At 37.5% G+C, this 11,759-nt stretch overlaps 1 protein-coding gene across 2 annotated transcripts; it reads right to left on the minus strand.

The window, feature by feature from the left end:
- Positions 1-8,657: 8,657 nt before the first annotated feature.
- LOC109092482 (neuropeptides B/W receptor type 2-like) lies at positions 8,658-11,356 on the minus strand. Of its 2 annotated transcripts, none has more exons than XM_019106273.2 (2): positions 11,234-11,356; positions 8,658-10,986 (listed from the first exon to the last, which is right to left on the minus strand). In XM_019106273.2, exon 2 carries the CDS (start codon positions 10,858-10,860, stop codon positions 9,841-9,843), a length of 1,020 nt encoding a protein of 339 aa, XP_018961818.1. In that variant the 5' UTR covers positions 10,861-10,986; positions 11,234-11,356; the 3' UTR covers positions 8,658-9,840. The 2 variants fall into 2 exon arrangements, with proteins under 2 accessions (XP_018961818.1, XP_042606982.1); XM_042751048.1 differs by having other exon boundaries at positions 8,658-11,014; positions 11,234-11,338.
- Positions 11,357-11,759: the final 403 nt, after the last annotated feature.

The following is an 11,759-nucleotide window of genomic DNA, read 5'->3' on the forward strand; positions in this document are numbered from 1 at the left end:
ACTTGTTTAGACTTCAAATATGCGGTTTGTTAATAAAGATAACGTCTATTTTAAAATTTGCTTCAACGTTTTCAGAGATGTGAGCCCCAGGACGTCAGTGGCCGTTCAGTTCTCATGAACCCACCGAGAGTGCCTCACCTCGGCCAGACATTATAGAATTTGTCACTGACTCCGACGGTTTGTGTTGAATTTAAGTATTTAAAAGACGCTATGAAGCATGATGTCATATCACAACCATTGCAGAATCCAAGGGAATTTTGCATGCCCGTGGCTTTATTTGTTCCAGAGCAATTTATTTTGGCTGGGGGCAAAAGTTATTTTATGTAACTTAACTTTTGTACTTTTCACTGAATTGCCTAGCAACTTTTATGATTGCTGTTGTTGTTGTTTCTTGAACATTATTATTTGTTTATTATTTTTGTTTTTTTATTTTTAATTTTTGCTTTTTCTTATGATTTTTTTTTCATTCATATATTTGTATTATTATTGGAAAATGGTTTGTGTTCGTGATGGTGATTTTAGTGACACTAGATGGCCGCCATTAGATGGTGACAAGGGACTGTTTGACGAGTCAGCAGTAAAGACTTTTATATTGAAAGAGACTTAAGGGCTGTTTTGAACAAGGAAGTTATTTTTACTTTCAACAGCTGGTGCACAGCCAACAAATGCACTGAGCAGCGATGTCATTGGAAATCACCCTTAACAGATGAAAGGATAGTACGAGCCTATCGGACATTCAAACTAATGTTTAATTGTGAATATGAGATTGAGCTAAATAATGAATGCTGTATCAGATGCAGGTAATCACGCTCGCTCAGTCCATCTCTCTCTCATAATACTCTACTCCACATAATACACTCCTTTTAATAGAGTAATACAATTAGCTGTCACTGAAGCAACTCAACATTCCTTCGTTACTAGTTCTAAAGAGACGTTTTCAAATTAGTAATGGAGGCTTGGACTTAGATTTGAACTTTAGATTTGAATCCGCGGTGGAAGGAAGTAGTTCTGCACAAAATCGGGCTTTTAAAGACAGTCCATTGTTGTTTCTTATGTATTTACACACTCGTGCTGTCAAACCGCTGTATATACAATATCACACTCGTAGACGTGACATATGGCTGTATATCGGTATGCTGTAATCTGCTGATATACAGCCATATCTCATGTCTACGAGTGTGATATTGCTCATATTATATTATATTATATTACATTATTAGATATTTTGCTTGTGTCTAATATTTGCTGACACATACAGTATGTATAGCCTTATATTTTTGTCCCTGTTTGCTGTTTTTGGCTGACTATGTACACACTATATGTAATGATTATTATTATTATTATGATTATTATTATTATTTTATTTACTTTTTTTTTTAGAAATCAGTACTTTTATTCAAAATTGATACACTAATTTAATCCATTTTATTTTAAATAAATGCTACTTTTTATTAAACAAAGCTTCCTGAAAAAAGGTCACAAAAAAACTGGCACAAAAATGGTTTTCAACATTGATAATATACTTCTTAATCTTCAGTTTAGCATATTAAAATGATTTCCGAAGGATCATGTAACTCTGAATACTGGTGTAATGATGCTGAAAATTCAGCTTTGATCACAGGAATAAATGTATTAAAATAGAAAACTGTTCCTTTAAAATTGAATAATATTTACCAATATTACTGTTGATCTAGTGGTTCCTGAGTATTTAGTCACATGGCATTTACAACTTAGTCAATTGTCTAAAAAGCAAACTGAGTGAGTGTTTCTATAAGCAAAGACGGCAGATTTCAAATCATGTAAACCATTGAGAGGATTGTGAATGCTAACTGATGCTTTCTCAAAATATTATGGACCTCCATATAATTATTTTGTGCCACATAACTGTAGAGTATGTAGATATAAAGTCATTTAAGGTTTCACAGAAGTTCATACATGATTTGGATTCCATAGAACACTGTAATCCAGATGCATTATGGACCTACCAGCAGGCTCATTTGTCTTCTCAGCATAAGGGCCAAACTACCTAGACATCGAACAGTTTGTAAGTTTGTGATCAATTTGTGTTTTAATAAGCCTTCCCAGATCAATAGACAGAAGACAGAAGCAAATGTTACACCAGGAGATGAGAAAGATCTCAGTGAGCCTTTAAAATTACAAGCATATGATGTGTTGATAATATTGAGTTCTTTGCAATCTTTCAAAAATTGTTTTTTCTTAGAATATGCAACCCGTTTGAAACATGTGACTGTGGCTACAGTACATTTCTGCAAAACCTGAATAGTTAATTTCACTGCACTTTTCTGGTGACATATCCACAAGAAGTGTTATAAGCACTGTCATTTTTATTTCCCCGTTGAAGATGTAGGTTTATTAATGCCTGTGGATCTGTTTTTGCAAAATGATATTGTATTGCTTTTAGTTTTTAAAATGATAGCTCACGCAAAAATTAACATTCTGTCATCATTAACTCACCTCCACTTAATCCAAATCTGACTTTCTTTCTTATTTTGAGCAGAAAATAAGATTTTTAAATAATGCTGATAACCATTGACTTCCGTAGTATGGACATCAACTGTTTAATTTTCTCCAAAAGAGATAAACATGACTGTGGCAACATTTTATTGGTTAATGTATATATCACGACATTTCAGTGTCTAGTGAGTAGTGCTAAAGGCTTAATGATTGTGTATGAAATTAACATAACCCCTACGCTAAACCAAACTAATAATGTGAGCAAGAGCAAAAGCAAACGAGAGACAAAAAAGCATTTGCTAAAGCAGCCATGTCATTTTAGCTTAATTTCACAAGGATTGGACTCATCTTTAACGAGACTTGTACCCGCAAGATCCGCATCTCAAGTGCAATGCTGCCTTTCTTAATCTGCTCCTGTGACATACTTTGTGTGAAAAGGTTGGTGTTTCAATGCTTCTAGTGTTCTTTTCAGCTGGAAACTGCAGTGAAATGTACAGTGGAGATCGAAAATTAGAAAACAACCTACAATTTCCTAAATTTCAATGTCACTGCTAAGTCCTATTTAAAGTTACCCTAACAGGAGTAGAAGTTGTTGTTTTTTTTTAGCATATTTCATGAGTGAAATATATTCTGAAGCACAGTGTTAAAAACTTAAATCAGATATTTGAAAAAGAAAACTGATCAAAATTACAGAACGCTTTCAGATACCTCCCAGTTATTGGTGTTAATCTGGCACCTCATACTAATTTCCTTAATTATCTAACAAAGCCTATTTAACAGCAGCCTAACTTTCCAGTTTTCACTGACTTTGCAATATGGGGAGCCGTTCTAAAATGACTGAAACCTTCCGACAGCAGGTTGTCCAGATGAAGGCCAATAGCAGCCATAGCAAAAGAAGTTGGTAATTTCTAGAATATTGCATCTTTACAATGTCACTAACTCATCCAATGCCCCCATAACGGCTGGTTGTCCTCAAAAGACATATGCATAAGAGGACAGGATAATGTGGAGAATCTCAATGGAGAACTGGTTCAGCACTGCAGCTGGAATTGCTCTCCAGTTCAGCGCAGAACAAGGAAAGGATATGTCTCAGCATACAATGTCTAAACATTTAGGAGAATTTGGACTGAAAGAGCACTCCCTCTCACCAACAGAAAGAATCAAAAGGCTAGAATAACCTTTGCTGAGGAGCATGTTGTAAGGAGGTCCAAAGTTCACTTCAGTGATGAAAGCAAGTCTAATTTATTTGGGTCCAATGGGAAACATTATTTTTTGTTGTAAAACTGGGGAAAGACTGAATCCTGAGTGCATAAAGAAGTCAGTGAAAGGTGGAGGAGGAAGTGTCATGGTTTGAGGGATGTTTTCGGCAGCAGGACAGCTACATGGCAGTGTAAATGCAAATGTTTAACAGAACCTTCTGCAGCAACATGCGGTTCCTTCCCTGCAAGCATCTCCCAATCAGCCTGCAATGTTCATACAAGGCAAAGCCCCATCACACTGCAAAGCAGGTAAAACAATTCCTTGAACCTGAAAACATTAAAATAAAGAACTGGCTAGCCCAGATTCCTTATTTAAACCCAACTGAAAATATCTGGAAAATCTTTGGTGATAAAGTTATGGCTAAGAAACCCATTACAGTCACTAAACTGTGGAAGAGACTGTTAGACCAAGAGTGGACCAAGATCACACCAGCAGAGTGTGAGAAACTAGTGATGTCCTGCAGCTGCAGATGTGCTGAAGCAGTTCAAATCAGGGGCCTCTACAATTCCTACTAATTTCTGACTGCTGAAACTCTCAGAAATTTTAGTTGAAATCTTTCTTCATGCTACCATCATTTCTGCACTGTAATTTTGATCAGTTTTCCGCAAAATAATGTCTTTTTGTTGAAGTGCCTTGTTGTTGTTTTTTTGTAAAACAGTGTTCTACTAGCATGATATAGCCCACAACTAAAATTCCTTCAAATTTTGCATGATGAAGACTGCATTATTTCTGAAAAATTCAAGTGTTCATAAATTGTTCGATTATTTTGATATCCACTTTATGTATACATTCTTAAAAATAAGAGTTTCAAAAGGGGGGTTTCATATCTGCCACAGAATTGTCAGTTTGGGTTACCTTTCAGTGAACAGTTTTTTAAAAGAACCATTTTTTCTTAGTGTGAAGAGCATTTTAATAATCCAAAGCACCTTTTTTCACTATAAAGAACCTTTTGTTCAATAGAAAGATTCCATGAACCATCAATGCCAATAAATAACCTTAATTTTTAAGAGTGTAGGAGCATTTTTACAGAAATGTAGCTAGAGTCCCTTATTTTCAATGAGCCTGGGTTGCGAATTTTGCATTATGTGGCATCTAATGTTTTTGTCCTCCGCCTAGAGGAGAATATGCCTTGTTTACAGCTGAATCAATGCCACATTACAGAAATGTTAATTGCCGTGAATGGACGTGAGCCAGACAGGCTGGGAGCTTGTTAAAACCGCATCTGCATGTGGGCAACATGAGTCAGTCCAGACATCAGTGCGATGTGGAATTGATTTAAGAGTCTCTCGTCATATAGAATACAATCAGACCTTATAATTAGCTGGTGAGACTTTCCATGCTGGGCTGTTTGATCTAGTAGCCTATCAGTATTACGAATAAGCACAATATATTGTGACCCACAGATACAAACATGAGGAGGAGAAGCTGGCAGATGATTCAGGATGAAATCCGAGTTTCATCACAAAGTGTGTGTAACAAACGAACCGCTCTTTCTGTATTGAATCTCATGTTACCTTCACCTACCTTGAACCTTATGAACAATAACTATAGCACACACACTTAAACAGCAGTGGCAAGAAGCACAATGAGATCACTCTCTGTGACAAACACCTATTCGTTTATCGCAGATAGACACATTCCCCGAAACCAGATGTGCGTCTCCTTAACAGCAAGTCGATCTCATTGATTTGTGAGGGTGCTGAGGCTGGGACATAATTGAACTTTGCAACCAGGTCCCTCCTGTGTGTTCGGGTGTTTGACTTGTGGAGACAGAATACAGCGGGGGCTTCAATCTCGGATGCAAGTGACGGGCAAATCAAAGGCCGGCGGTCCTGGTGTTTGGAACGGAATGTCACAAAGTCAATTGCAGCAATGTGACCCAATCACAAGCACAATGTAACGTGACAATCAACAGCAGAGCTTTTCCTTTGGAGCCTAGCTAACATCAAAATTATAAGGATGCAGGATCGCTCATGGTCAGTGTCTAATGTTTGTTAGTCTGCTCAAGCGTACAATTACAGTGACAAATTTCAATTTGTGCCAGCGTCCAGCATCCAACAGGACTAGATATCCTCACAGTTGTCAAATAATAGACCACAATAATGAAAAGTGGTAAATGAACGCCATCTAGTGATGTTATTTAGAAGAATCCTGGAAAATCCAGATGAAACTGCTGGATTATAGTAATGGGTATCTAGCTAGCTATTAGCTGGTCACATACCAACAGCTAGTGAAGCTTTATAATTTTATTTTATTTATTTATTTATTTATTTATTTATTTTCAACCAGCTAATGATCAACATACCATCTTAAACTTGAGTTTGTAGCAGTAGCTATACAATATCAGTGGAAAGATTGTGTAAATAGAATTTGTTAAGATAGATGTAACTGTTTTAACCCCTTATTTAGTATCAAAAGATAGCATACAAATATAATAGTTCCTGAATAACAATACAGTTTTAAAATGACACATTGGCAAAAAAAAAAAAAAGGCACTTGTAAACGTGGTATATAGCCTATTAATTAAGATGCATCATTGCAGATCTTTTAGATATCAATGCTGTGATATTAGATTTATTAAAAAATATGATCGCACGTTGCCCTCTGCTGCCTGTTGCACGCAGTCACCGGGAGAAACTTTCAGTGGTATGCTGGCCATGCAAGAACTGGGATGTTTTCAGCTTCCAGGAATTGTGTACAGATCCTTGTAACATGGGGCCGTGCATTATCATGCTGCAAAATGAGGTGATGGTCGTGGATGAATGGCACAACAATGGGCCTCAGGATCCCGTCACGGTATCTCTGTGCATTCAAAATGGCATCAATAAAATGCACCTGTGTTGGTTGTCCTTAACATACACCTGCCCATACCATAACCCGCCACCACCATGGGCCAATCGATCCACAACGTTGATATCAGCAAACCGCTCACCCACACGACACCATACACGCTGTCTGCCATCTGCCCTGTACAGTGAAAACCGGGATTCATCTGTGAAGAGAACACCTCTCCAAAGTGCCAGACGCCATCGAATGTGAGCATTTGCCCACTTAACTCAGTTACGATGACGAACTGCCAGTCTAAGGCACACCTGTGCAATAATCATGCTGTCTAATCAGCATCTTGATATGCCACACCTGTGAGGTGGATGGATTATCTCGGCAAAGGAGAAGCGCTTACTAACACAGATTTAGACAGATTTGTGAACAATATTTGAGAGAAATAGGCCTTTTGTGTACATAGAAAAAAGTGTTAGATCTTTGTGTTCAGCTCATGAAAAATGGGGCCAATAACAAAAGTGTTGCGTTTATAATTTTTTTCAGTGTGTGTGTGTGTGTGTGTGTGTGTGTTAGGCCTTTTGTGTACATAGATATATATATATATATATATATATATATATATAGTGTGTGTGTGTGTGTGTGTGTGTGTGTGTGTGTGTGTGTGTATATATATATATATATTACTATATATATACTAAAGAAATTATATAGACCTACTAATATAGGCATATTAGATAATATTATTTATTCATGTTCCTAATATTACTCTACACCAGGGGTGCCCAATTCAGTTCCTGGAGGTCCACCGGCTCTGTTCATTTCCAGCCCTGCTCCAGCACACCTGTCTGTAATAACAGAGCATTGCTGAAGATCTTAATTGGCTGGTTCAGGTGTGTTTGATTAGAGTTTGAGCTGAATTTTGCAGAATATATATCAGTGTATAGCAATATAGCAAAACCATTGTATATATTGTAACAATTTTGACTCAAAAATGTGTAGTAGCCTAAATCTTACAATCTTTCTTTTTTTGTGTGTGTGTGTGGCTAGGCCTATGTAAACAGGCTTTAAAATGACTTAAAATGTATTATATAAAAACAACGAGGCAATAATGATTGGCTAATTAATAATTATATGGTTTCATTAAATAACACTGTTAAAATGCATAATGTAATACAGAATAAACAATTTATGTACATTACACGTTATTACAAATGCCTGCAAAGTGAGCCAAAGGACTGGTAATTGCTGCTGTTATACTTATAGGACAATCAAATAGGCTGTTTAATAGGCCACTGACCAAACATTTAGTTCAAATATCCACTTAAGCTTTAATTTCTGGCCACCTTTTCGCTATAGATGACACAGCCTCAATATTTATTAAAAAACAACAACAACAACAACAACAACAAATAATAATAAAAAACCTTTGAACATCACAACCCTTACAAAAATTAAACATGGTTTTTATCGTAAAACAGCTTGTTTCTTTTGCGTGATTTCTGGATGATTGAGACTATAAAATCAATCAGAAAACGGTATTAACAAAATCATAGCATAACTGTCTAAAGCTACAACTGTAATTTGTAAATAATACAATTTAATTACTATTTATTTACTTTAATATTTTATTAAAGTTCTGATTTGAATATGGTGTCGTTTACTTGTTTGCATTTTGATCTGTTCTGCAGCTCATGTCTTCTTGCTCGATGTGGATCTCAAGAACGCGCACAAACCCAGAATCAGTTACTTTTATAGACCGCAAGGTGGCGTCCGGAAACAATCTGTGACAGAACTTGATACAGTAGGCTATAGGCTAAGTTCCACAAAAAAATGGGTGGCGTGCACAAACCCAGAATCAGTTATTATTGTTGTTGTTGTTGTTGTTGTTGTTGTTGTGTAGAAAAAAAAAAAAAAAAAAAAGAACATGCCTGCAAGGCTTTATACACCTATCATTTGTGTAATGTACAGCGATGGGCCTTGTGAATTTAAAAGCCAATTCTGGTACAAACACAAAAACATAATACTTTATCATATTCCGGAACATTCTGAGATAGAAAAGTGTGTTAGACGATGCTTATTTTCAAATCTTGGCCAGTTTCTGTTGTCCTGGGTAATATAAGTTTTTGACATTATCTACATTGGACTAAATGAAAGACATCTGATTTATTCAATTTTATTTACAACATGTATTAAAAAGCCATGTAACATAGTGTGCTTCACTGTGATCTGCATAATCTTACATCTCTGGATATACACAAACAAACATGTTTTACATTTAGTGTTATTCATTTAAAGAAAAAGGAATACACGATTAAACAACTGTTTCAAATTTGCTATTAAGATGAAATACTGCTGGTCAGGAAGTGATGACCTTTCATGTGACAAAAGCAGGTCTATACAAATATATACACCTAAATCCCTGCTGTTTGAGAAACACATGATGTCATCCTACGTCAGCAATGATATCACATTTTGTAATTCCTGATCAAAGTTCCCAGGGCACTGCTGTCAGACATGTGTTGAAGCACATTTCAAAATATTTCAGCTTCATTATTTCATCACAGAGAGCACAAGAGGGAGACAGACTCTTACATTAGACTTTAGTGTCAGGAAAACATTTTCCTTTATTAATGGAAATACACAGGGATGTGGGAGTCTGGGAAGTAGTAGACAGTCATCATAACTGTATTTTAATCAGGGTTAGGCATAAAATATAAAACTGAGTGTTAATTTTAATTTTATTGGCAACAAGCTAAAGGATATTGAATTGGAATGACTGATTTTAATAATATGATGTCTTCATGAGCAGCTCACTATTTTTAGACACTGCCAATAATTAGTTATGATCATGACTATTTCAATTACGGTTCGTAATCATAGTTCATAATTTTAAAATTGGGATGCTTGGAGTTTATGGTTGTTAATTTAAATGTAATGACAAACTACAGAATATTGAATTGGAATGACAATAGTTCTAAATTTATAGTTGAATAATTTAAATAATCTTTTATATTTTTATAAAATATATATTTTATGTATATTAAAATATGTTTATTTTTAAACTGCCAGACAATGCTTTGTCAAACAATAAAATTTGTTGTTACTTTGCTGTTCCAATTCAAAATTAGGCTTATTGCAGTCATATACCTTTTAATAAAATTATTTTAATTTCCAATTAAATTCAAATCCCGATTGCTAAACGCCTTAGTTGTATTCTGTTTGCCACCTCAAATCAAATTCAATTCAAATCCTGGAATCCCACTGGAATTCAATTCTGAATGGCGCACCGTGCCTCTGAACACGTCCCTTCAAAGCGCTTTACATTCAAGCAGGTCTACATTCTAACATCTTCTTGAAGGCTTTTCTGAAGCTGTCGTCCAGGAAGGCGTAGAGGAACGGGTTTAGACAGGAGTTGGCGTAGCTCAGGCTGGTAATGAAGTACGAGATGCCGATAAGAAGCGGTGTGGTCCGCAGGTCTGTGGTCAGCGCCACGATGGTGCTGAGGTGAAAGGGCGTCCAGCAGAACAGGCACACGGCCAGTACGATAAACACCATGATAGTCACCTTCTTCTTGGCTTTGTCCAGCGCTTTGGCGTTGGTGTTCAAGCGCATGTTTCTTAATTTGTACAGCATCATGGTGTAAAGAATGCAAATCGTAGACACCGGAATGGCAAAGCCCAGTACGAGGGTGTACATCCGGCTCGCTTTGAACCACAAACTTTCAGGACTGGGGAAACTCAGCACGCAGCTTTTCCTCTCGGTGTCGTCGGGACTGATGTAGACTCCGGCGAACACAGTGAACGGCACGACGATGAGGATCACCAGCAGCCACACGCACAGGCTCACTATCTTGGCTGCCCGGTATGTGCGGTACGGCATGCGCTTGGAGTGCACGGTCGACAGCACCACCAGGTACCGGTCCACACTCATAACCGTCAGGAAGTAGATGCTCGAGAAGATGTTGTAGTGGTCGATGCTTAAAATGATTTTGCACAGCACTTCGCCGAAAGGCCAGTAGTGTAAAAGATGCTCCGCTATGTTGATGGGCAGCACTAAAGTGAAGAGATCGTCGGCGATCGCCAAGTTCAGGATGAACATATTGGTCACTGTCTTCATTTTGGGTGCTTTGAGGATCACATATATGACCGCCGTGTTTCCCGTCAGACCTACGGCGCATATCACGGAGTAAATGACCGGGAGAACCACGTACAGATCTGCGTTAAAGAAATATTCAGCCGGCGGCGTGCAGTTCAGATCGCTCTGGTTTGGAGAGTTGTAATAGTACAAGTCCATGCTGTAGTTGCATGTTGGGTTTGGGATGATGGGGCTCGTGGTGTTCTCCATTCTGTGACAGCTGAGCCTCCGGGGATAAGTGCTTTACTCTTAAAGCTGCGCTCTTGCTTTCACAGATCTGTCCACGAGTCTAAGGTGGTCGATGTCTTTTATCTGTCTCTTTGCACATCACGAGATCTGAGGGTGATACAAAACATTGGCAACCCTGCAGGAAACAGACTATTCAAACTAATGCACGCTGAACATATGCGAATTATTTACAGAACTTAGAATATAACAGTTTATTAACTTTGTTATCAACAAAAACATACATAGGATAAAAACACTGCATGCCCAAAACTGTAGCCTATTCATTTACAAACAGCAAATGTTACTTTTAAAAGTAAAGAGGCAACAGCTAGTGGTGAAAGGTGCGTGTTCTTACCGTGTAGGATATTCTTTCTCCATGCGCGCGCGCTGTACACTCTCTGCGCCAGGCAGCGCAGCTCGCGCTTTCCCAACAAGTAGGAAAGAAGTGCGACTGGTGACGTCACATTCTGCCGCACGCTCTCCTCATTTGCCTCCTCTCGCGGATCTCTGAAAGAGTCACGCATTCTTTTTGATTGCTTATGTGTAGGGGTTTGACATGTCCTATGGTGAACTATTTCAAATAGATAATAAATATATATCAAAATAAGCACCTATCAAGACTTCATTAAAGGGACAGTTCACCCCAATATAAACATACACTCAGGCCTTTAAACATGTAGATGAGTTTGTTATTTCATCGGAACAGATTTGGAGAAATGTAGCATTGCATCACTTGTTCACCAATAGATCCTCTGTAGTGAATGGGTGCCGTCAGAATGAGAGTCCAAACAGCTGAGAAAAACATCACAATAATCCACACGTAATCCACACCAGTCCATCAGTTAACATATTGTGAAGTGAAAAATTTTATAACAAATTTT

This window comes from Cyprinus carpio, chromosome B23 (assembly GCF_018340385.1).
Source record: "Cyprinus carpio isolate SPL01 chromosome B23, ASM1834038v1, whole genome shotgun sequence".
Lineage (NCBI taxonomy): Eukaryota > Metazoa > Chordata > Actinopteri > Cypriniformes > Cyprinidae > Cyprinus > Cyprinus carpio.

Bases quoted from the DNA above. Each gene is read 5' to 3' on its own strand.
- LOC109092482 (XM_019106273.2), bottom strand. From the start codon at position 10,860: ATGGAGAACACCACGAGCCCCATCATCCCAAACCCAACATGCAACTAC.